This window comes from Plectropomus leopardus, chromosome 13, assembly GCF_008729295.1.
Source record: "Plectropomus leopardus isolate mb chromosome 13, YSFRI_Pleo_2.0, whole genome shotgun sequence".
Classification (NCBI taxonomy): domain Eukaryota; kingdom Metazoa; phylum Chordata; class Actinopteri; order Perciformes; family Serranidae; genus Plectropomus; species Plectropomus leopardus.
Window position 1 is genome coordinate 24,197,224 of NC_056475.1, and position 25,746 is coordinate 24,222,969.

Here is a 25,746-nt window from a genome sequence, read left to right on the forward strand (position 1 = left end):
CAGAACAAGAGGTTGTAGAGCGGTCTCACTCTGACAGCATGTGTACTGGAAAATGCTCCCGTTGCATTGCATTTACTCTGTATCCGTTAGCCTTCACATCCATCATCTGTAACATAGTGTTGTTCTTTCCTGGCTGGGATGTTAAGTATGCTAAAGATGGACTCATTACTGAGGAGGTGAAGTACATGGGAGGACTCATCGGAGGGGGTTTAATGGTAAGTTTGCCAGGTAGTATAAAAGGGGTTACTGATGCTGCATCTAATTTCCAATCAATTTATGTGTGCTAACCACAGGTGTTGATCCCGGCACTTTTCATCAACTTGACTGGGGACCGGGAGTGCTGTGGAAATCGCTGTGGGGTGAGTCAGACAAACACTACGGGTGCTCAGTAAAAGATAATGAGAAAAGTAAGCCAGCTAGTAAGAGCACAATGAGTAAAGATTAATTTGTCAAAGTCTTATCACAAAGGCAAAGAAGAACGGTCACACTTGACTAGACTGAGATGTTTAAGCTGAGAATAACTCAATGATTAAAAAAAATAAAAAATAAAAGTGCTGTATGGTGCTGTATCACCACAGCATCGGTGTTGCAAAACTTTTACTCTTGCGATAGGTATGATAATGCACAACCATCAGAACCACAGCACAGTACAGTTCCTCTTTCATTATCTTTAAAACAAACTTGTATTTTGTAAGTTCAGGTTCTGTGGAAAATGCTTATTTGAGGGGGTACAAAACATTGCTGAGTTATCTATTACCATCTGAACATACTGAACGATTTAAATCTCTTACCTTTCTCACTGTGTAACTCCTGCAGATGTTCCTATCAATTGCGTTTGCTGCAGTGGGCGTAGCTGGTGCCCTGTACAGTTTCATGGTGGCAGTGCTCGGTTTGGATAATGGGCCCCTCTGCAAAGATGGTGGGAGATGGACCACACCTTTTAAAAACAGGTGACAAACAGAAGTAACTTCCAGATCACAGTTGACAGTATCAAAAAGTCCTGATTATTTACAAGCGTCTCTTTTTTTCCACAGTAATTTCTCCTACGTGACTGACCATAAGTTGTGGGAAGAATGCACGGAGCCAAAGAACGTGGTGCCGTTCAACACTGGATTATTCGTTACTCTGTTGGCAATCAGTTGTCTGCAGGTGTTGCTCTGTGCCAGTCAGATGATCAACGGCCTCTTTGGCTGCTTGTTTGGAGTCTTCAGCAACAAGGAGGTAAACACAAAGAGGACAGGTTTTCATGTTCAATTTGATATTTCTAACATGATCTATAACTTCAGTCCCCCTCTTATTTTATCCATTCATTTAATTCTCTCTCTCTCTGTGTGTGTGTGTGTGTGCGCGCGCGTGCATGCGCGTGTGTGTGTGTGTGTTTGTGTGTTTTAACTTGCAGGGACCATAAATTCCTGATAATTTGCACTCTCTCTACATTTGGACAGTTGACTGGCGCCCCCCCGATGGAAAGTTGGGAATAGTGTTCTGGCTGCATCTGCATAAAACATTCACTTTTAAATTGTTGTCTCTCAACACAGATTTTACAATTCTACTGTGTATTTCATGATGATTCACTCTGATGCAATGTATTATTTGGTGGGTTATGAAAAGCACACAATACTAGCAATAATTCATGCTTATTATATTGTCAATTTTATATAATTGATTCTACAATATGTGCTTCTGACCTACCGCTGCAGTTCTGCGTGATGTTTCATTGTAATTTGGATTATAACTACAATAAATGCCTCTCAACATTTTACCAGTGTTTATATCTATGCAAATGTTTCAGTATTATCTAAAATTGTTAGATACATGAACTTACTGTTGAATAGCAGGCTATGAGTTCCCTAGTAGGAAGACAAGCATGTTAGATGTCAGGAAGGTTACAGTTGTATATAATTATCAGCAGATCTTCTAGATCCTATAAGTCAGGACAGAGCGACGCATAAGCAAAAACTGCCTTAACATGACAGTGGAGAGCATAATCCAAACATATTGTTTACTGCTTCACAATTGGGTTACTTGTAGGATGCATGCCCTGACATTAAAGGGTAGCTCTGGTATTTTTTAATCTGGACCCCATTTTCACATGTTTTCGTGTCTAAGTGACTAATGAGTACAACAATATAGCAGCCATGAAACAGGCTGCAATGTAACCACTTGGGGCAATTGAGCACGGTCACTTTGCGTCCACTAAAAGTGCTTGTTTTTGCCGCTGACAGGCTCAGAATGTTATTTTAAGTGTCTGACAACATTATAGAAATGATCCCTACAGAGATATGCCTTTTTAATTATGACTAAGATCCTTGTTGTTGAACCAGAAACAGTCTTGAAATCACCATTGCCAGACCCATCTAAGCATGTGTAGAACCAGCATATTTTCACACATAACTGGGTGACCTAAGGATTTATTTTAACCTAACTACAGTTGATGATTGTCTGAACAGCGGCAATATCAACCAAGAAGGCGTTTGGGAGTTTAATTTTGCTTCTGTCAGTTTTGAATGGAGTGAGTTTTATAATGGCAAAATTATTTTTACTTAAATAAAGTGTAGTAGGTTAGTGATAATAGCAACCTCAAGGCTGTTTCTGGTTAAACAAAAAGAAGCTTACTCTTTCACAGAAAGCTCTACCTCTGTAGTAATCCTTTCCATAATGTTTTCAGACACTTATAACAACAGTTTGACTTAACTTAACGTGCACATACATTGACAGAGCACAAATGTCCCAAATAGTTATAATGCGGCCTGTTTCACCTCTGCCATCTGCAGTTGTCTCCTCAATACTGGACCAATTTTAAAAAATCCTGATCCAATTACAAATGAAAACACAAAACCATGAGGAAATAGGTTCAAGGTTGAAAGGGGAAAAATAAAGGTTACCTTGAGAAAGTAAGGAAACTGCAGTGAAAGACAAACTCACTCTCATGTTGCAGCACCTGGAGATCCACCAGCCTCTGTCTGTCTCTGTGGTAGTAACTAAATAAAGAGAAGCAATTGTGGTCATATATTCATAAAAACAGCAATAATAAACAATGCTAGCTTCAGCAGTGCCATTTCATAGTAAAAGTGAATTTCCATTCATGCCATGGTTTCATCCCCACACAAGTCAATCCAGAATTCAGTATCTGTTTATGTTTAATTGTATTTCATTCATATTTTTGTGAATAAAAGGAAACAGCCCTAAAAGGAAATTCAGAGGACACCTTTCTCGTGTCATGTAATCCACGTTAAATCATGCACTGCCTCTGCAGTTGCATTTCCTCTTCTTAATATGTCTATCACAGCAGGTTTTAAATGAATAAGAACCGGAGATTCACATCAATAAAAGATCTTAATCTTTAAGTTATTGCTGTTATGAATGTTTTATAAGTAACCGTGGTTGGGTATTGCCTTAAATAACAGATGTAAACATTACTACTCATCCAGTGAGGAGTGAAATTGATCAATATTTACAACCATAATCACTGGAGAAGAACTCTGCCCCACCCGACTGTTGCTCAGCGACACATGTTTTGAAAAGCATGGCCTCTTCTTGTCTCTTTTCTTTTATTGTCACATTTTTTAAAAATTTACAGCTACAATGTGGAGACATCTGCAGTCAGCAGCTCACCAGAGGAAGTGCAAAATGCCGCTAGTCTGGCTTGTTTATCCACAATGTGGTCAATTATCAGTATTTTGTAGTTGATGTCAATGACACATTGTTCTTGCTCTGCTGAGCGTGCTGCCACAGGTCTAAAGTCCAACCGTGCTGTGATCCAGGAGGCACAATGTCAATACATCACCAGAGTGCTGCATGCAAGAGGTAGAGTTGGAACATGTTTCTCACAGTAGATCCGTGCTTTCTCATAATCCCCACCTAGCACTTAATTAAATAATTAATTAATATATTAAAGCAACATACAAAATGAGATTCATTTAAGCATTTTGGAGGTCTGGTCACAAAACTTAACAGAAGAATGCAGTGGTGGAATGTAACTAAGTACATTTACTGAAGCACTGTCCTTAAGTAATATTATGTGGTACACAGTATTTTGTACACAGTATTTTCATTTTGTGCGACTTATATTCCACTACATTTTAGAGGGAAATATACTTTTTACTCTGGTACATTTAAATGAAACTTAGTCAAGTGAAAAATAAAGCATAAAGCAAAGAGAAAAAGCATATATACAGTGCTTACATGATATAATGCTATAATAAATATAAAATATCTAAAATTGGCTCCACATTAATGTACTATAACCTGAAAATAACCTTACATATATACCTTAGTGTTTTTTAATATTCTATCATAATACTAAACTTTAAAAAGTCATACTGCATAATGAGTACTTTTACTTTTAATACTACATTCTGCTTAACATTAAAGGGATTTTACAAAGTATGTTTAGACTGTGATACTTCTACTTTTACTCAAGTCTTCTTCCACCACTGAAAGTACGTCATAGTAATGTCACTGTCAACAATTCATCTGAATTCATTCGTTAACTAAAAAAATGTGCTTCTGCAAATTATCTACTTCAATAAAACCACTGTTGTCTCACAAAGATACCACAGAATGAGTCATATAACACTCTGCGACCTATCCCAGCCTCTGTTTGTCTACGCTATCGGCTTGTCAGTACACCTCCCACAGCCTAACATCACTCACTGTTTAGTTTGTGTTGCTAGTACAAAATCATTTGCTTCTTTGGGTTAGTAACAGGAAGGTTTCTCTAAAGACAGGAAGGATTTGAGCTCAAAGTTACTGAACGAGAGGTTGTAGATCAGTCCACTCTGACAACATGTGTACTGGAAAATGCTCCCGTTGCATTGCAGTTACTCTATACCCGTTAGCTCTCATATCCATCATCTGTAACATAGTGTTGTTCTTTCCTGGTGGGGACATCAAGTATGCCAAAGATGGACACATTACCGAGGAGGTGAAGTATATGGGGGGACTCGTTGGAGGGGGTATAATGGTAAGTCATCTTTCTTCTCGCCTGTTACTAATGGGCGTGACTCTGACTACAAGCTGCTGTAAATTCCTCTTTAGAAACGTGTGCAGCCTCAGGGTGTGTTAGTTAGATATGAAAAAGCTAAAAGTAAATGAATACTTGATTTTAACTAGTTTGCAGGGCTCATCTAATGAGTTTACTGCCGATGTAAGGGGTTTTCTAAAAACATGTTCCTTTCTTTTAACATACACTAAAAGCTTCGATTTATCAAGATTAAGCGAAAAAGTTGTTTTGACTGAATTGAACAGAATATAACAACTTTCAACTCTTGTGCCCTGCCTCAGGTGTTGATCCCAGCACTTTACATCAACTTGACTGGAAAACAGGGATGCTGTGGGAATCGCTGTGGGGTGAGTCAGTCACAGCTACAAATAAGGCATTTCATGTGCTCAGTGAAAGAGGAGGGCCAGTTTAATGTAAATAATTACCAAATAAGCTCAACAAATGAAAAAAAATATCTATGTATGCAAACGTATGATTCCCAAGCTAAAGTCAATTTAAATGTTTTAAATGGTCAGAAAACAATAAAATACTTTAAGCACAAGGTTCCCATATATTTTCATGGTCAAAATTTTAAAACTTGTCCATGATTTTTCAAGGACCCATAATGAAATTTCAGTAACCATTCACAGTGTATAACACTGACATTTCTCCATCCCAAAAATTCAGTATAATATAAAAGTAGTAGTGGAGCATAGAAAAGGTATGGGAACTTTGGGATTCGTGACACTGCGTGTTAAATCACATGGTCATAACATTATTTTTCTCTAATTCAATCATATCAGATTCAAAACTTATCCAAACTTAATTTCAGCTAACTGGCATCCATGGAGGGAAAAAGGAAATGTGGGAAAAATAAAGAAACGTGTGTGATATTAAACAACATCTTGTCACAAACGGGCGCACATTATTAACTAAATTAAATTAATTTATTAATGAGTAAATTCTTTTTAAAAAAGGTTTAACATGCTGTACTGTGCTGCATCTTCGGATATATAAGTTATAGATTATAAAACAATATGAACATTACATCTACTTCTTGATCCAAAAACATTGTTCACATGTTCAACATGTTCAAAAGGCTTGTTGAAATGTGTTTTCAGTTCCCCAAGCTTACAAATACAAATCTTGTTCCTGTTACGTTATTCTTTGCTAGGTTGTTCAGAAGTGTGATTTGATGTGGAGGTGCAGTATGACAATAGCAGTGCAGTAAATAAGTGTAAACCTATTTTAGGATCAAACATAATCACCAAACTGACTCAGTCTGATGAGAAACACGTTCCAGCTTGTTTGGTTTAGTCTGTAGTTTAACTTGTTAGTGTTTGAAAAAACAGATGGACGGATGAAATGTGGAGAATGTGAAGTGAAACAAATGTTGCTCCCGTTCCTCCTTAAACTCATGAACTCATTTATCAATAACAAGACAAAAATGTAAGAAAGAGGAGGAGGAGGGGGAGGAGGGTGTGTGTGTGTGTGTGTGTGGGGGGGGGGGAAGCATGGAGAAGGAATCCAGTGTGAGTGAGAAGAAATGTTTCTGACCATTTCTTATCATTTCACTCCTGCAGATGTTCTTATCAATTGCGTTCGCTGCAGTGGGTGTAGCTGGCGCCCTGTACAGTTTCATTGTGGCAGTGCTCGGGTTGAAGAATGGGCCCCTCTGCAAAGATGTTCTGATCTGGAGAACACCTTTTAAAGACAGGTAACACAGTGGGGTAACTTTCTGATGCCATTTACGCTAAGTTTCTAAGGTCCCGATTATTCACAGAACAACTCCTTTATTGCACAGTGACCCAAGTTACCTGACTGATGACACATGGTGGGGGAGATGCATAGAGCCCAAGGATATTGTGCAGTTTAACATCGGATTGTTTGCAACTCTGCTGGCCACAAGCTGTCTGCAGCTGATCCTCTGTGCCATCCAGATGATCAACGGGCTCTTCGGCTGCCTGTGCGGAACCTGCAACAGCAAAGGGGTGAGAAGAGTCGTACAATGATTTTGTGTCGCATTTCCATGTTGTTATCTACGCACTTTCCAGATAAGCAGTGTAATTTCAGGGACTCTTATCTTCATCTTTCCTTACCTGGTTTGAATTTTCTTACTTACAGCCGCTGTGAGTTTCTGACAGGCAACTGGCACCCCCTGCTGGAAGAATGAGAGTAACGCTCCTGCTCCACCTGCATAATATATTCACTTTGAAACTGTAGATTTTTATACTTTTGTGCGCATTTAATGATGCTTAATGCTGTATGATAATGAAACAAAAATCATGTGATGTAAACACAGTACAGTATTATATATAATTCATGCTAAATAAATGGTTAATCTGAAATAAATAAGTAAAGATACAAGCTGCTCGTCTACTTCTATGTCATGTTATAATATATTTGACATTAAACAATAACATTAATCTTTTCTATTACTTTCCAGGTAAAACAACTGTCCTTAAGAGGTTGTTAGTAAAATAAAGTACAAGACAAAATTATTCTCCAATGATTCCTTTAATATAGGTTGTTTACTGCAATAGATACATATCTATATAAACATTTCAGTGTCATCTCAAATAGTTAGCGTTTTAAAATACCTACATTTCTCAATTTACATTAAAGGAATAATGTAATACATATGTCCAAGATTTCTTAATTGCCAACCGCTAACCTGGAAACACCTCGCACATGGAATGCAATGTGCAAATGGCACATCTGATGTGGCAGTGACTTTAACTTTAACAGTACAATAGAAAGTTACACAACGCCCACAAAAAAGGCAAAACATACTGATTTAAAAGGCAAACCCTGGGTCCCAAAAGAGTGGAAACTTAATCACAGCTGGAGTGGAATATTACATGTCAATACAAAAACAGTCAGTATGATGAAAAAAGGTTAGGCTCAAATTCTGAACACCTGCTGACAGTGTTTGTTTCTACTGAGGCTGATGAAACCTGCAAGACTTCGGTCAAGACTGAAAAGGAAAGCTGTTCAATGTGCTGGGCTTTTTTGTTTGTTTGTTTTTTTAACTGGAATTGTCCTTTTTGTCACTGTACCAAAACAAACTGAGATGTGTTCCCATTATGGAATCATCCTCTGTTTTGGATCACAAGTCATCACAACATATTTAAGGCAACTTAAATGAATTAGTATAAGCCTATAGGATTGAGCGTATCATCACATTATGGTACATCAGGGTATTTAGAAATCCAGAAGATATGATATTGTCAAGCCCCGTCTCGCTGTCTAAAATACAGATGCTCTTCTTTCTATTAAACTAATACAGATACAGTACTGAATTGGGTCCACATAGTCCATAGCACATGCCACAAGAGGTCAGTCTCTGCAGCAGGAACAGGCAGCTGAGCTGAGGAAGATGGTGACTGCAGACAGGACCAGCAGAAAAAACAAACATCCTGCAACAGCAGAGAGAGACTGCAAGACAGAGCCAGCATATTTTCTCCTCCAGCTCAGTGATAATAATGTATGGTTTTGGTGAGTTTTGAGAAACTCAAAGGTGCATGGTTGTATTTCTTCTTTCTAATAAGGTTTAAGAGTTTTTATTGTTTTTTTTTTTTTTTAAATTTGAACCGAGTGAACTTGCCACTCGAAAACATCTACCAGCTGAAACTAAACTCAGCGTTTACTTTTTTTTTTGTTTGTTTGTTGTATACAAATATCACCATGTATTATATAACTCTAGTAGGTGTGAAGATATGGGAAAATAGAGAGCGCCCAGGCCTAATATGCCACTTCACAAGTCTAAATAAAATCTTGCAATCATGCAATGAGCTCAAGCATGGTTATAAAGATAACGGAGTGTTTTTCCTACCCATGTAACTCCATACAGAGAAAGTAAAGAATGATTTGAAATGAATGGCAGAAAAAGATGTTTCTGTGTGGATACAACTTTGTTGAGGTAGACATAAATTAATAAACTGGAGTGTTAACAGTTCCTCATGAAGAGGTTGATTTAGGTTGGTCAGTACTGTGCTGCACATAATGTCATTTTTCACATATAAGTATGTCTGTTGGCAAAAGCATTTTTTAGAAATTATAAAGAAACTATAGCTAAATCTAACAAATAAATTAAAATGAAGACTTCAACGCTGTAAACACTATGTCAGAGGTGGTGTTTTCCTACGTTAAAAAGAGATGGAGTGTGGCATTTTTTAGGTAAGTTAAACAAAAACAGGAAATGGTTGAAACCAGATCCCACACATTAAAAGCTCCAAAGCTTCAACTGGAGTTTTGATGAGGTTATATGGCTATAATACTTTATGTCCAGTTCACCTCTCCTTCACTTGTATCTGCATATTTTAGCTGTCAAACTGCTTCATCATGAGCTTCCTGCTGGCCTCATAACCCAGGAACAGGGCTCCGTTAGCAGGGAAGGTGCGGACCATGGTGGGGGTAAGGCCCGAGTAGAGTGCCCTCACCCCTGAAGAGAGGAACAGCAAAGATTACCTTCAGATTAAGAACACAAAGCTGAACATCTCTGGTAAAATGATAAAATAGACATCAAGCTCCACTTCTACCTACCTTCAGCACGAGCAATGGTCATGAAGGTTTTGAAAAACCCTGCCTGTTTGCCCATCATAGACATGACCTGGATACGGGACTTGACGCAGTCCATGGGATAGACCACCAGCCACAAGCACGCCCCACCGAAACCGCCGCAGAACACGATTGGAGCCACACCTTCAATACACATAGCAACACAATGATACTGTATGATAGATGTGTGAGAGTGAATAAAGAGGAAATCACGCTTTAAAGGGGTAAAATCATAACTGCTAAGCCAGGGGTGTCCAAACGTTTGTAATGGAGGCCAGATTCGATAATGTGAAAATTAACTGGCGGCCGGCTGCTTCTTGCATCAAATTAGTTATTTTTAAAATTAAAATATAATAAAAATCCCATACAAATGAGACCAATGTAACTGATGAGTGACCATCAGTAAAGAAGTTCCAACTTTCCACCACTCCTAAAAGTGGCGGTTCACACTGGTAACTTTATGTTTTTTTGCTGAGGCCATGTCTACTGCCTAGCAGGAACTGTCTGCTGTAAGTTAGTCCTGCCATTGTGAGGTGAAGGGGGAAAAATTGCAAAGTGCTATTGCTTGATTAACCCTTTGAAACCTAAGCTTTTTTAACAGGGGAAGAAGAATGCCATGATCAGGAAAGGAAGGAAAAGTCAAGAACAAACAAGGAAATTGTCCAAAAAGTGCTTCAATACGATAAAGATTCTAAAAAATGAGTTTAAATATGTAAATTTAATAAAAAGAAATATAGTTTTATGGACATTTTTCCAAGCTTTCCTGAAAATAATTATTTAAATTTACAATTTACAATTGATGTGACATTTCTTGCCGAGTTACTCATTGCTTTTTTTGCCCATGTTTTTGAGGAGGAAATCAAACCAATTTGCTCCGCGTTCAGATCTCTAAGTCCCTGTGACAGGTGTTAGAATTTAATTTAATTATTTAATTTAATTATTATTATTTAATTTAATTTAATTTAATTCAATTTAGAATGGAGCAGAGGGCCACAATTGGTCCCCAAGCCAGACTTTGACCATGCCTGTGCTAAGCCACCTTTCACAGTTAAAGTCTAACAAACTTATCATTAGTAACTAAATGTAGTAGAAAACAATTGGAAGGTAAATTCCATCAATCTGTGAGCACGTGTGATAAAAATGTTTACAACATGTGGGGAATTGTGATGCGCTTGGCGGTGGTGCAGGAAGAACATTTTGCCAGTACCTATGTCGTCTTTGTCACATTTCATGTAGTCTGCAAACATGGTGCGGCTGAGCTCATAGCCGCCAAAGAAGCAGAAGTAACCGGGGACTTCTCTGGCTATGGTGGTGGTGAGGCCCTGGAAGAAGCCCTGCGGTCCCTCGTTCCTCATGATGGATTTCACCACCGACCAAACTGTGCTTCAGACAGAGCAGAGGACGTATGGTTCGGTCAGTGTGTATATACACACACACACACACACACACACACACACACACACACACAAAATATAAATAATTAACTAATCTCTCTGTCCCTCTCTCCCTCCTTCATCCATATTAGTATAAACAGATGAATATGCCCAGAAAAAAAAACTTTCATGCACTACTACATTAAAAGGGCTCTATGCAAAATTTAGAGTGATGTTTTGATGTTGACAAAAATTAGAAGATTTCTTCAGATCCACATCTCTGGATCTCTTCCTAATTCCCTCTTTTTTTAAGCAAAGTGCTATGTCAAAAAAAAAGAGCAACAGCAAATAAGTTAACGATATGAATTAAAAAAACATGACTTTTAGTTCTTTGAATGTCAATCTTTTTTTTTGTTTTATTTAAACCCTTGAATTTTCATTATGGTAGTTTATCAGTTAATTGTAAAAATGAATCTCTTTTTTTTTCTTTAGAAATACTTCACCTTGAGACCTTAACAAATTGGCTTGATTTCTTTCAAAAACATGTAAAGAAGGCAAAGAGCAACTTAAGAAGAAATTACGCAAAATAAAAAAAAAAACAAAATTAGTTTTAAAAAGATTACAAAAAAATTACATGAAAATCAGCAAAAATAAAATAAAAGTTAAAAAAGACAAGGAAATGAACTTTAAAAGTGCTTAAGAAAAAAATATTCTGTAACATAATTTTAAACACATAATTATGATACTTACAAATATAGCTACATTACCCTTGCTTTAGAAAAGAAGAGTTATTTTCTAAATCTACTTATTTCTTGGAATCTGCAGGACATTTCTTGACATGTTGCTGATGTTTTCTCTGTGTGTTTGGAAAGACATCATACCAATTTGCTCAGGAGTCGAAGGTTTAAATACTCGTTGAAGGCACCTGAACCCAGCACAAGAAATGTGATGTCGATCTATTAGCCAATATGTATTATCCAATATACAATTATAATGTTTGAGTAATGAAAGAGTAAATTACTTACACAATATTACCCAAAACAAATGTGAGACTATTTACAAAGCATGCACTTTTTCTCTGTTATTTCACCAATAAATAAAATAAATAAATAAAAACCACTTACTTCTGGCTCTTAGAAATCTTGCCTGATGCTTCCATTTCGAACATGGCTTGCAGCCGACACTTGACGAGCTCAGTGGGGCAGAGCACGAGCGAAGAGAAGATGGATGCTACTGAGCCCGCACAGGCTTTCTGCGTGTCACTAACACAGTGGGAAGGATAAACAGAAGATAGAGAGCCTACATGTATTATCAGCATTAAGCTGGCTTCATGTTGAGAAGAAGAGTGGCCTGGTTAACTTCCTACCTCAGCACAGCTTCGCTGTGCAGTCCAGCCGCGAAGCGGATAACCTGCTGACAGAATCCATAGCTCATGAAGAGCACCGAGTTCTCGGCGATGTTGGCCATCAGTGCCGGCGTGGTGCCCTGGTAGAGTCCACGTAGACCCACTTGTTGGTAGGTGGATGTGAAGCAGTGGATGAAACCCCGGTACATCGTAGGAAAGGTCTGCATCTTCACCTTTGCTGTGTCTAAAGGCTGCCCACTGAAGACACATGCAGCTCCCCCTTACAGGAAGACAAATACAAAACTCTCAACAACATAAGTCTTCCAACAAAAACAGAGGACAGCTGTTACATAAACTACAGGAAAATCAAAATGTGCACACAACATTGGGGCTGTGAAGAGAGACAGGGCTTGACAAGGGTACACTCCACTGAGCACAGAAAGAGTCAATAGAAACACAGAGAGAAACGAGCCGGAAAAACACAGGAGTCATCAAAATCTCCAGTTACGTCAGAGCTTTTGAGTCGTTTGGTGAAGCAATGGAAAAGCAGCGTGATTATTTAATACAGATCAAATACTATTTGTTGACAGGTTTGAGGAGACAAAGTACTGTAGTTACCTATGGCTCCAGCAGATAGGTCGATGATGGCCTGGACCACCGGGTGTGGAGCCATGGTGTCCAAGAAGAGGTGTCTCTTTCTCTTAGCTACCTGGTAAAAATCAAAGGAATGAGACTTTATCTCTTAGCTCTACTCAGAACTCACACTGCTACATCTTATTAGAGCATATAATAGCTATTAACAGAACATAATCAGTTATTTGTTTTCCCTTAACATTCCCCTGAGCTGCGGATTGTGTCCCACTACAGGGTTCAAACCCCATAACAGGCAGCTGAGTTATAAAGTTCACTACAATAAAACACGCCCTCATCTGTGGCAAGAGTAATTATTTACAGTGCACTAAGAATATAGTGAATACAGAATAACTGTCATGTGCAAAATGCAAGGAAAGGTAGGACTTCTCTACAACCAAATCAGAAGTTTGAATTAAAAAAAAATTAGGCAATGGAATCTTTCTGAAGATGAAATATATCATTTTCTTGTAATTTATCTGGTCTTTTTTGTTTAATTTTAATTTAAAACAATCTTAAACTTATGTCACGGGTATAAAATAAAAGCATAAGAGCAGCAAAAGCAAGCAGAGGACAAAATTAAAAATATGTACACGATCAAGTACTGTCTGTCTCCACTGAAGCAGTGCTCAAACACTGTTCCAGATTAGTCTGCACTGAGTTTGAAAGCGAGACTGAATGACTAAAATATGTAAAAAATAAGTAACCACCGTAACATATTCACTGGCCTCCATGCTGCTTTCTACTGTTTACCGACCTATTTATGGTCTGCCTATGATGTTTAACATGAAACACCAGTTTAAAAAAAAAGAAACAGGAAAACTGAGAAAAAAACAGTCGATTGACTCCTTTCTCCGATATTTAAAGTTGGCATAACTGTGTCCTCTGAGTCAGACAAATTACAACACTCTCCTATCAAAAGTACTCCCAGGAGGCTTTTTATTCTCATTTGTTGTCATTTCAATTTCTGTTTACATTTGTGTTTCTCACAACATTGTGAAATTTAAACCTTTGTTTTTTTTTAATTGAAGGGTTAAAATAACCCAGTTTACTGCGTTATTTTTGTCACTTTCTGTGTTTTATATTGTGCATAAATAAAAAAAAAAAAAAAATAGAACTTAAACATAGCTGATGGTTGACAAAGCTTTGCCAAAAACTGTGGAAAATAAAAGCTATTATGTCGACGACTCCAGGATATAAAACTGCAACAAAATTCTCTTTTACAAAACTTTCATGATTTTTACTCTTTTGACTTGTCCAGGCCTGGAAAGTGTGATTGTGAAATTCAATGCCCGTGGGAACCCTGTTTTTAATTTGCCATGGTATTGTCAATTATGTTAATTGTACCCGAGTGTATTTTGAATTAAAAACTGAAACGTCATTTGCTGTATTTCTGCTTTTAGGAAAAATGTAGAGCTCCTTCAACTGTTGATGTAACGTAGCTAAACTGTTAGTGTCAAAACTTGTAACACAAGGTGACCACAAGTGGGTGACAAAATGCTATTCTTTGTACATATTTTAAACATCTTTTAAATAGCTCGACAAACCGGCTGAAGGAGATATTTAGCATTTCACTGCCGTTTAGAGACTAAAAAACAGAGTAAAATGCCGAAAACGTTTCCGCTTGAGAGCTAACGCTAGCTTACATTGCTAACACGTTTAGCAACACAAAGCCGGGTGAAAGTTGCAGAAGAATTGGGGTGAATGTGTTTCTTACGAAGCGAATGTTAACTTTGTAACTTTTAGTATAACAAGCTACAGAGATAAACATGCAGTAATGAGTTAAAAATACAAACCTTGCAGGAGACCGGTGTGTTAAACTCGGAGCATCAAAGTGTCGCTGCTGTTCAGGTTAACGTTAGAGTCTGTATTTAACATATGGCAAACAATAACGTTAACCGAGTGAGCCTCTGACTGAAGCTAAGATCGCCCACAGATGACCGCATGCTAACTTACGCCACCAAATCAAACATCCAAAGTTTTATTTGGTGTTATCTCATGTCTTTCCGCGTGTGGTCATTCAATGTGGATGGTGAATGGCTCGTCCATCAGTTTTAATGGTGTAGAGGAGGAGGAGAAGCTAGAGGTTGTTTCATCATGATCCTCGGAAATGAGGAGCTCCCACTCCGCGCCTAATTCCAGATATCAAAGCCGCCTTCGCTTCACCACTCTGCTCTCTTTAACTCGCTCTGCTCTGAATGTACACTGTTATAATTGTGTACTCAATATTAATGTAACAATACGTTGGTAAACACAGTTACTATTCTTAAATTAACACGTTTGCACGCAAAACTATAGACTTAATACTACAATTTGCAAGTTGTTAGAAAAACTTCGAACACTGCTGCAGTCAGTATCATTTTTAATCCCGTTTTATCTCGGTAAAACAACACTGTCTGTCACGTGAAGATGCAGTGATGTACAGCGATATTGCCACCGAGTGACGATCTCAATTTACGATCTATGATATCAAGTGAGAACGTAAAAGCTTCCGGTTCACATTCTTTTTTGTTTTTCAAAATAAAGCCATCAGAAGGTCATACACCGCCACCTGCTGGTTGTTTTGTGTTTCCAAATTCTCATCATTCCGGAGTTCTATTTTTGCAAACAAGGACACTTATTGGTCAGCCATGTTGGAATGTTGTTTTTAAAATTGTGTGAATGTTGCCTGCTTTTCAAAATACCTGTTCACAACGATTTTTAACAACCCAGTTTTTGGTACATGCATGCAAAAGGCAATTTGGGTTAGCGTGATTTTCTATTATCAGTGTGCTGCAAATTCACATGCAGTTTAAAAAGTTTAAAATATTTTCTATCATTAAAGTAACACATTTAGACAATTGTTGGTCTGTGTTCTTCCAGCAGTCTGACATGACAACGCTAATTTTGTTTTGGTCACTTCTTTCACATCAGTCCATTCCAACTCATAAACACTGACTGAAGGTCAGCTGCAACAGGTCTTAAACATTTTTATTAAATAGTCTAAAAATGTGTGATCATCATATAGTTGAATAGTTTAGCTAATATAATTTCTTTTTATAATAAATACCGGTCAAACGAATCATTGTACTTACGGAAAACATTTATTAAAAGCTCAGTGCTTTTCAGTTGGACACTGTGTCACTTGCAGTTTTATGTAATGTTACATTAAAGGTTCAGACTTCTGTGGGTATCATGTTTTCTCAACCAAACTAAAAATCTATACATCTGATTTAACCATGAGTTTTTGGTGTTATTCCAATATGGATGCTATTGGTGTACTATCAGGAATAATCAGGTAGAAAATCATGGAGCAGGTTATTTAAAAGTACAGGCAGTAATCGACCTTCTTTGCTGCACTGACATTTTGACTTGTCATACTTGGAAATACTTATATACTTGGCTTTTTTCTTTTTACTTCAGATTTTAACATTAAACCGGTTTGAAAATGTCCTAATCTTCAGAGAGAGAACTGTCGAACAGAGAATTTCAAAAACAAACAGCTAAACTTGTGCAATGTGAACGATGTGGCTATAACAAAGGTCAGACAGCTCATCAGTTCCAGTCTTTTTAACTCTGCTGGTTGTTTCACTCTCCCACATTATTGATATCAACAACTCATGTGGCCATAATGAAAACTGGATTTCAATCAACTTCTTTTTTTCTTATTGTATATGAGTCAGCATAAGAAGGTTAAAAAAGTTATTTGGTCAGGTTTTATAGCTTTTCCACACTTCATTTTATTTGCTTTATTAATTCCCACATGCGCTTGAATGTAATCTACTTTATTAAACACTTTTTTTTTTTGGTATTAAGTAGGTTCGAAGAAAATCCCAAACTAATTATTCTTTTGTTTCTGTGTTTGTAGGAAAACAGGGAGAAGCATTTTCATCAGGTTCTTTTTTTTTCAACCTGTTTGTTTTGTTGTTAATTCAATATAAAAATATACTTTTCAGCCAACGAAACACCCACAAAGTCACATTGTTGTTTTTCAGCTCTGAACTTGAGTGCTGCCAAAATACCATCTGTTTAAATAAAATAGCCTGGGATTAAATACATGTGCGACCTGTCCACTGGCTTATCCTTAAAGACTCAGACCAGCGATGGCTTACAACAGTCTAGACCAGTGATGCTCAACTTACGGCCTTCGGGCCAAATGTGGCCAAAGATAGAGTGCCAAGTGGCCTGCCCTTTCCTAATTCTGTGGTTCTCAACTTTTCCTGTGTCAAGGGCATGGATGTATCATAAGGATGTCAAGGGCCCCTAAACTGATGCACAGGTCACACGCCCCATTTGATAAGATTTAACTTAAGGGGCTTCCATCTGAAACAATTTGTGTTGTTAGCTTTGATTAAGACCAGACTTCTATAGTTGTCAACTACAGTTGAGGAGATAACTGTGGACAAAGTGAAATCTATGATCAGAGTGGACACTTTTATAATGAATTCAATTGTTCATTCTAGGACAAGGGTGTACCCGCACATGTACAACTAAATCAAAATGTAATGAATTGATTCACCTTGGCAATTTTTTATACTTTGAATGTAAATAAAGTGCCAGAGCAAATTTAAAAAACATCAAAAATAGTGTTTCTGAAAACCCTAAAAAGTGCCAGGAAGGATCCCCCTTGACCCCCTGAGAGAGATCGAGGCTAAACCCCCAATGACCTCAAATCCTAAGCCCCTTTCACACTGCCTGTTCAAATCTGGAATATCACGCCATTATGCTGCCTCGCTGTTCTGTAAAAAAGGTACAATCGTGGCATGGAAGGACAGAGTTGTCTCGGTTTTGAGTCGGCAGGGGAGGTATTCACAGCGCTGAAATGGTGTCTCTATAAAAGGGACAGCTGTCACGACGGGACCATGGACAAGACAACTTTTGACAGCATGTTATGTTTGCAATGTACCAGGAGATTTAAAGAGCAGCTAACTTAAAAAAGAAGAACAGCGTCTGTAAACATCTGTAAATTGGGAAATCAATTAGATCTGGAAGCTCATTGCCCTCTGAGCAGGGGACAAAATCAGCCACCATATGACAGAGAGGCTAAATGATTCTTTATGATATGTTTTGAAATTGGTATTGTTTAGAGAGCACTGGCGATGTGTACGCTATGTGTCACACTAGAATCTGACGCTGTTAAGAGTCACGCCCGTCACACCTCTTTCAAGATTCAAGATTCAGAAAACATATTTGTCCATCACATGACATAAAATTTCCATCAGTTAGGGGCTCACACAACATAACAAAAAAAAAACCGCATTCACACCCACGATACTCATAAAATCACACAACAGTTCCATAAATAAATAAAAATGTGCAAAGCTACATTTAAAAAGTAGTTATTTTGCCTTGTTTAAAAAGTATGTTGTGGTGGGAAAAAAAATAGAGTTCTTATAAGTTCCCCTTTTGGCCAAAGATACTCTGAAACATTTGGCCAAAGGGAATAGCTAAATGTCACACCTGTCACACCTCTTTTGTTTCTGCAATGCCGGCATGCTGTCTAAACTCACTCACTGGGGCAGAATGATGCTGCCATGTTTGGTTCTGTGTTAAAATGCAAAGACGGTGTAAAGAAGGGACTTACAGCAGCTCTATATCGCAATCTGTGGGGAAAAAGCCTCTAGAAACATCCAAGCGCACACCTGACCTGTTTGGGGCTGCTGCAGCTGGATTTCCCTCTGGGCAAAGATCAGTGACAACAGCAAATGCTGAGAGGTTGACACCTGTTATTTTGTAAAAGTGGTCCCTGTGCAAAGCAAGTTAGCGAGTGTCGCTGTTCTAGACTCGCTTGACTACATGTTTAAACATCTCATCGGTATCAACTTTTAAGGCCAATGGGCATGCAGTCAATAAAAGATACAATTTCCCATTTTCATATCACTTTGCCTTTTATCAAAAAAAACAAAACAAAAACAAACATTGACGTTGTCTACATCACAGACAAGAATCATCAATATTCTGTTTTAAACAATTTCGCCATGAACAGAATGAACCCCATGCCCATCCCTCCCCTGGAGCAAACTCCTCTATACACAGTATACTTTACATACCTATAGTTCCTGTTCAGTCTTTTTGCATTTTACATCATTATCAAAGTATCAATAGCTTTAAAATACATACAATGCTCTTTCCATTGTAATTATAATCGCTATCCTGATTGTACATACAGTATCATTTCCCACAGTTAGAGTCTTATAAGCAACTTATGTGCCTCGTTTTCAACACATTGTCACAAAATATTCTCGAGAGACGACACACGTCTCTGTGTTTCATTAAACTAAAACACTTGGCAGAATTCTGATGATTTGTAGATGAGAAGCATTTCCGTACAACTGCCATATGTCATGAGTATGGAAACACTGCAGAGCACCTCACGCTGGTAAAGAAGTTTCGAATGCACAATACTTTAAATGATATTTACCCAAATCCACAGCTTTTAACCACACGTCCCTCCTATCCTGAACCCTTCTCAGACTCTCCGAGGGGCTTTAGTACCAACTGTTGCGTCTGCCCGAATTTGAGATTATGAGGTACAGTCAGAGAATCTCGCTAATCCCCAATTAGAAGAGTTACACTGAAGAAATAACAAAGAGATTATAAAAGATCACTTCAACAAAAGAGTAACACAAGTTATAAAAGTGGAACTAGTCCATGTAGTTGTATGGATTTGTTGTACAAGAGTTTGGCAATAAAGTTTTCAGTGTTGAGCACAAACTGTTGGCAGTAGTGGGCTGTGCTCAATCAGTATACTTCAACTACATAGGATTAAAAACAGTGACTGATAAGTGCCTGACAAATTTGTAAAAACCCCAAATTAAACTTGGTGTCACACGTCTCAAGTGCGCGGAGATCACCGTACACATAAAACTTTGGCACAAGAAACACTTCCTCTGCAAAGGAAATGCAGACCAGGTGTCGCGCACATCTCCAACTGAATACTAAAGAAATGTGTGGAAGACTTCCAGGAGCTGGTTTGAATTTCTATCTATGCACTGAGGTAACTCAAAAAATCTGATTACTGACCAGACACCACGGCCAGGCACTTGAGTGTCCTCTCAGATGTGAGTTGAGGGCTGGGTCAGAGTAAATATCAAAACCTTTTCACCTCCAGGATGAAAACACCTTTGATTTGTATTTCAGTGTGTCAGCGTGCAAGTGCAGTTAAAGATAGCTCAGATTTTTTAGAGGTGGGGTTGTATGAGGGGCTTATCCACAGTCAGTATATTATAAACAGTAGATGTCAGTTGGCACGCCCACAGTTTGGAGAAGCAGGCAGGAGTGTGACACAAAAGCCAAACAATATACTAGTGCGGAGGGGTCAGCAACAAAATGTTTGTATGCCATTTAAAAAAAAAAGTCCCAATTAAAAAAAACAAAACAATATCAGTTCAAGTGTTCGCTCTATGTAGAATATTTTCACCTCTTTACCTTAATGTCAATGATTTCCTACTTGAAAATGAAGCCGTAACATTGCTTGCGTCAAAGCCAGACTCCATTGAGAAAAACAGTGATTTAACAACGCTAAACACAGGAGCTGCTGCTCTACCATTGCCTCAGAACAGTTTTTTTGTTTGTGTTACTGTGTGACTTTGACATTTAAAATGGTTAGTTCGGATTCACCAAAGTCATACAGTAACACAAACTAACTGACTAAGGCAGCGGTAGATCAGCAGCTTCTGTATTCAGCGAGCTAAAACTGCTGTTTTTGTCACTGGGGTTTGGTGGAGAGCATAAATGGAGACCTGAGGCTGTGAAGGACTTTCCCCTCTGAATGGGCTGTCTGACAGAAAAGTTAAGTAATTTGACCCTTTGAAACCTGAGAAAAGTAGTTTGATTTCTTTCAAAAACATGGAAAGTGGGCAGTGAGCAACATAAAACCAATTCCCCAAAAATAGCAAGAAATTAGTAACTGGTTACAAGAAAATTACTTGCAAATAAGAGAAAAATAAATTAATTTTAAAAAAGAAGAAAATAACCCCCCAAAAAAGTGAAAGTAAAGAAAATTAAAAAAATTTCTATGTATAATTTTCTGTCTGTAACATGATTTCAAACAAAGAATTGTATAATTATTATTTTTTTAGACATTCTTCTATAGTTTTTTTGTTTATTTTTCTACTACTTTTAACCCCTTTTAAAAAAACTATTTTTTTTGTTTTATTTCTTTGCAATTTATGCAACATTTCCTGCCAAGTTGGCTGTTGTCTGTTCCCCGACATTTCTGGAATAAATCACACCAATTTGCTCAGGTTTCAAAGGGTTAAACAGCTTGTGAAAGGTGTTTGAAGGCAGAACAAGATAACTGATGTTGAACCTGGTTTTAAATGGCTAAATATTTTCAGTATAACAGTTAAAGTGACATTGATTTTTTAGGTATCTAAAATACATTTGGTTGCTGCTCCATCCACAGTAGTACATTGTTAAGCTTCTGTGTCAGACTCCAGCCTGATTCTCCAAACTGGAGGCGTGGCAACAGACATCTACTATATGTAATACACTGACTATGGATAAATACCCCATACAACCCCACTTAAAAAAATCTGAATCATCCCTTTATGCATTTAATATCTGCCATAGGGTCAAAATTATTTGTTTAGGGAAATAAAAACTCAATCTAAATGTGGGAAAAGCTACCAGCATCAAAAATACATCAAGAAAGCCTTCTTCATTTTTACCCTGTATACACACAGCCAGAGCCCTACATTGCAAGAGTTTGGTCACTGCTATTTGTCTGGAATGGCAATACCATACCCAGCGGACAATTTTTAGTATACTTACACGCCCTGATTCAATGTCACTAATGTCACAACGTGGCCAAACTTTCCAGCAGCGGCTCTGGATACAGTACGCAACCAGTCATAAACTATAAGTCACACTACCTTAAGAAAAGCACTGCTTTTAAAAAAAGTTTGACTCCATTTAAATTGTAACAACTTATTTTTTGGCCCAGTGGCTGTCCACAAGAATCAGCTTTATCACTGATTTTGCATGTCTACTCTTTGCAAATTCTCTTCAAGGTAGACTTTTTGAATTGTTGTCAGACTTTTTTGGCGATTGGTTCGACAGCAGCAGAATGTCATGAATGAAATACATGAGATGAGCGTGTGCAGGAATGGCACTATCTCATAGTTTCCAACCAAGTCCTGCGTTTGAGAGACAAAGAGAGAAAAGTAGTACTATTCACACCCTCTGGGAACTGAATCCACGTCCAGATAATCCACATCCAAATAAATAAGAGCAACACACAAGCATTTAAATGCTGTTATAGTCCAGATCACAACAGGCTGCTCTGAGAAGTTCAGATCCTTTCATGATTGTTTTAGGGTTCAAAATACAATGCAGGGAAGTAGCATAAAATTTATTTTTCCTTCTAATACTGAGTAAGAGCTTGTTTTATCAGGGGACAACTTTATATACAAGACAGTGTCAACTGTATTCATTTCTTCTTGTAAAAACAGGGAAAGTCATTAAAAATACAATTTGACATAACAATCTATACAATGTAGAATCCTCATGTACAAGAAGTAGATGTTAATTTGATTTTTCTGCAAGTTACTTGCTGCACAGTGTCCACTAGGGCTGTCAGCTTTTACACTGAACAAGAGGCTGGTGGGTAGTGGACAACAGTAAACAAAAAAAAAGGACAGTAGGGCCTGAAGTGGATGTGTCCCAGGGTGTGAAACTACTGAAAGAAAGAGATGGTCTCTTTTTTTGCGTCTTTTTTGGCCAAACCTCAGCTTGACGAAGCCAAACAAAAGAGCGAGGGAGTGCTTACATTGTGGCTGAAGTGTTAGGCACTGCAAAAAAATAAAATGAGTTTTTTTTTTCATGTTTCTGATAAAACACAGTAAGGCAATTTGATTATGGCTGACTGATAGCAATAATATAAGTGTCTGGTCTGTCGTCTGTAAAGTTCAGCAAATTCTCAATTTAGACTCAGGAGAGAAACAACACTTAGTTTTTTCCATTTTCACCACCCATTTTCAGATTACCTGTGTAAAAACAGCTACAATCAAAAATGAGGCACTTTATAAAAGAGTATATAGATATCTAGGCTATATAGTATTAATCATTATATGTATACTGTATATTTTATATACCATTGTAATGTGTCACTTTATATTATAATTGTGTTAACTGTTATGCAAATGAAGAAAACAGACTACAGTATGTACTATAGTTTCTGTCGTTCTACTTGTATACTGTAGTATATACTATAGTATAATATACAGTTAGAATAGAAAAGCTCAGTTGCCAAAAAAAGTATTTGCACTTTGACTTTGTTCACTTTTTTGTGCTACACAACATTTCAGAATGCATTAACGCGAGGTCTTATTAGGTCATAATGAACTATAAGCGCTAAATAGTTTTATACTGTCATTTATACAGTTTTCATAAATATAATCATTTGTATTTCAGTCTCATTTGTATCCTATAATCCTATTAACAAATATGTATGGCTTTCTATGAGGGCTGTACAAAAATTATTTGGTGGGTTGGGCGTGGAGGACAGGTGTTGAAGAAGGGACCTTGCACCGCATTTGGCAAAAAAAACTTGATGTGTGTAGTATGAAATAACCTGGATTTTCCAAATGATTGGGACCAAAGAGTAAGCAAACTAGAAACTTACAACGGCCGAGTGGTGAATTTACAGCGGCCAAGTGACTGAATTACAGCAGTGGGGTAGCTAACTTATGGCAGCTGAGCAGCTAATTCACAGCAGCTGAGCAGCTTACGTACTGCTTCCAAACAACTAACTTATGGAAGCTGAGAGGCTAACTTATGGTGGCCGAGTGACAAGCATTTGACCGCTGAATGGCTAATTGACAGCAGCCAAACAGCTAACTTAAAGCTGCTGAGTGGGTTAACTTATGACGACTGAGCAGCTAACGTACAGCTAGCTCACGGTGGCCGAACAGCTAACTTACAGCAGCCACAAAGCTAACTTAAGGTGGCCAAGCAGCTAATTTACAGCAGCTGAGCAGCTAATTTACTGCTGCCAAACGGCTAACTTACAGCTGCCGAGCAACTATCTTACAACAGCCAAGCGTCTAACTTCTGGTGGCTGAGTGACCAATTTACAATGGCCAAGTGGCTAACTTACAATGGCACAATGGCTATCTTACAGTGGCCAAGCTGCTAACTTATGGCAGCCATGCAGCTGACTTACACGGCCAAGTGGCTAACCTCAGCCAGCTGAGCAGCTACATTCCAGTTTAGCCCTCTGCTAACAGTTTGGGTTAAAATGATCAAATCATGTGGCCCTTCTTGACTTTGAAATGCTATCGGATTGAAATGTGCTTTATAAATAAAATTGGATTGGACAGAATGTATCATATCCCAGTTGTAAACAAGTAATTTTGCAGGGTTATGATGCGCAAAAAGTGTATCCACTGATTTAAAGAGGTCTCTATCACAATGTAAGTTTACCATAAAAAATTTGGACTTTGTAATACCACATTTGGCTACTATGTAAAACTGGCTTCAAGCCAGGCCCACTTCCTGGGGTTTGGGGTTAAAGGGGGCCAGAGAAGGAGGAGGGTTTTATATATACATATATATATATATATATGTTTTTTGGTTGTTTTTTTTTCATTTTAATTGATTTTTAGTTAGTTAGTATTTATTTTTTCTTTCTCTTCTGCAAGGGTGGGCAGGGGAGCGTCTTTTATTTTTTTTCTCATCCCAGTCATTTCAAAACTACTCAGCTTCTCTCACTAACAAGTCTGTCATCAGGTCTTTCAAGACATTGACATACATACAATCTAATTATTGTCTCTACTGCATGTTTGAAGCCAATTTGATTAAGCTGTTTGCATGCACAGCGGAAGAATGTTATGTTAATTTGGCCATTTTTCTGCAATGCTGTGTACTGTGATCACTGAATAAATGCACTGTTGTTTATCTATGCACCTGCATTTTTTCAACAGGATATCTGTACAATCCACAATTTCCCTAAACTGCTGTCATGTTGTGACACAAATACAGCATATGTGATTCCAATGTTGTTGTTTTTTGTTATCTGCAGTTACTTAAGGTTTAATGTGTAAATACTGTTTCTAGTATTCTGGGATTAAAAAAAACAACATTTTTGCTTAATTCAAAACTACAACATGGTGAAGAAATAATTTTTAAAAAGGACTTTGTTTGCATGCTGGGCTGACAGGTGATCACTTTCCCATCAAACCACTCTGATGCACTGACTGGACTTTCATTCTGGCCCCAATTGAGAATCAGCTACAGGATGTGACAGGACATGTTTGGTTTGTGCATAATGAAAGCTGGGGCTGTATAAACATGTACCCAGTGAGTGCACAGCTAAAGCTTTACGGATAACGTTCAGTTCTGTGTGGAAAAACACAGAGTAACAATTTGACAATTTTGAAAGGACAAAAAGAAAGCCATTTTTCTAATCGCTCAGCTGCAAAATAAAGATCAACTCTGAGCACAAGTGCAACAATGTGATGTTGACTGCAACGTGAAAATGAAATCGCAATCATATATTACACTTCTGTGGATTTCATAAAGGTTGCATAAGATGTGTGGGATTTTCACACAACTGTTTTTTCTTCTTGTGTGAAAAACTGACAGAAAACATAAATATATATCTAAATTTCATTTTTCTAACTCCATAAACTGTACTTAATTATACCTCAGAAATTAAACATTTTGAAGTCTGTGTGTAGCACAAGAAAAGTGGTCAATAAGCATAAACAATTTGTTGAGCAACTGCATATAATAAATTAAATATGTGTACAGTGACAGCGTGTATGAGTGTATGAAACCTCTGCCAGGCTGTATTTCCTTCTTATTTTGAATAAAAAACACATCTGATGATCATTTAACTTAAAATGACAGAGGATGATAAATGGAAACAT

At 37.7% G+C, this 25,746-nt stretch overlaps 2 protein-coding genes across 3 annotated transcripts; one reads left to right on the top strand and one right to left on the bottom strand.

Moving 5' to 3' along the window:
• Positions 1-7,367, top strand: LOC121952777. Its single transcript, XM_042499603.1, has 10 exons — positions 1-215; positions 294-359; positions 817-950; positions 1,035-1,221; positions 4,597-4,622; positions 4,762-4,966; positions 5,287-5,352; positions 6,568-6,701; positions 6,789-6,975; positions 7,109-7,367. Exons 1-10 carry the CDS (start codon positions 39-41, stop codon positions 7,115-7,117), a joined length of 1,191 nt encoding a protein of 396 aa, XP_042355537.1. The 5' UTR covers positions 1-38; the 3' UTR covers positions 7,118-7,367.
• Positions 7,368-8,096: 729 nt separating this feature from the next.
• Positions 8,097-14,927, bottom strand: slc25a15b (solute carrier family 25 member 15b). 2 transcript variants are annotated; one of them, XM_042499353.1, is made up of 7 exons: positions 14,689-14,927; positions 12,881-12,967; positions 12,284-12,542; positions 12,042-12,179; positions 10,752-10,927; positions 9,530-9,688; positions 8,097-9,428 (listed from the first exon to the last, which is right to left on the bottom strand). In XM_042499353.1, exons 2-7 carry the CDS (start codon positions 12,933-12,935, stop codon positions 9,307-9,309), a joined length of 909 nt encoding a protein of 302 aa, XP_042355287.1. In that variant the 5' UTR covers positions 12,936-12,967; positions 14,689-14,927; the 3' UTR covers positions 8,097-9,306. The 2 variants fall into 2 exon arrangements, with proteins under 2 accessions (XP_042355287.1, XP_042355286.1); XM_042499352.1 differs by having other exon boundaries at positions 12,881-12,971.
• Positions 14,928-25,746: the final 10,819 nt, after the last annotated feature.

What these genes read in the sequence shown, in the direction of transcription:
- LOC121952777 (XM_042499603.1), top strand. Translation starts at nt 39, where the DNA reads ATGTGTACTGGAAAATGCTCCCGTTGCATTGCATTTACTCTGTATCCG. An exon ending in TCATCGGAGGGGGTTTAATG is followed by an intron (nt 216 to 293) that starts GTAAGTTTGCCA and finishes TGCTAACCACAG; the next exon opens with GTGTTGATCCCGGCACTTTT. An exon ending in AGAACACCTTTTAAAGACAG is followed by an intron (nt 6,702 to 6,788) that starts GTAACACAGTGG and finishes TTTATTGCACAG; the next exon opens with TGACCCAAGTTACCTGACTG.
- slc25a15b (XM_042499353.1), bottom strand. Translation starts at nt 12,935, where the DNA reads ATGGCTCCACACCCGGTGGTCCAGGCCATCATCGACCTATCTGCTGGA. An exon ending in ATGTGACAAAGACGACATAG is followed by an intron (nt 9,689 to 10,751) that starts GTACTGGCAAAA and finishes TGTGTATTGAAG; the next exon opens with GTGTGGCTCCAATCGTGTTC. An exon ending in GACCATTGCTCGTGCTGAAG is followed by an intron (nt 9,429 to 9,529) that starts GTAGGTAGAAGT and finishes TCCTCTCTTCAG; the next exon opens with GGGTGAGGGCACTCTACTCG.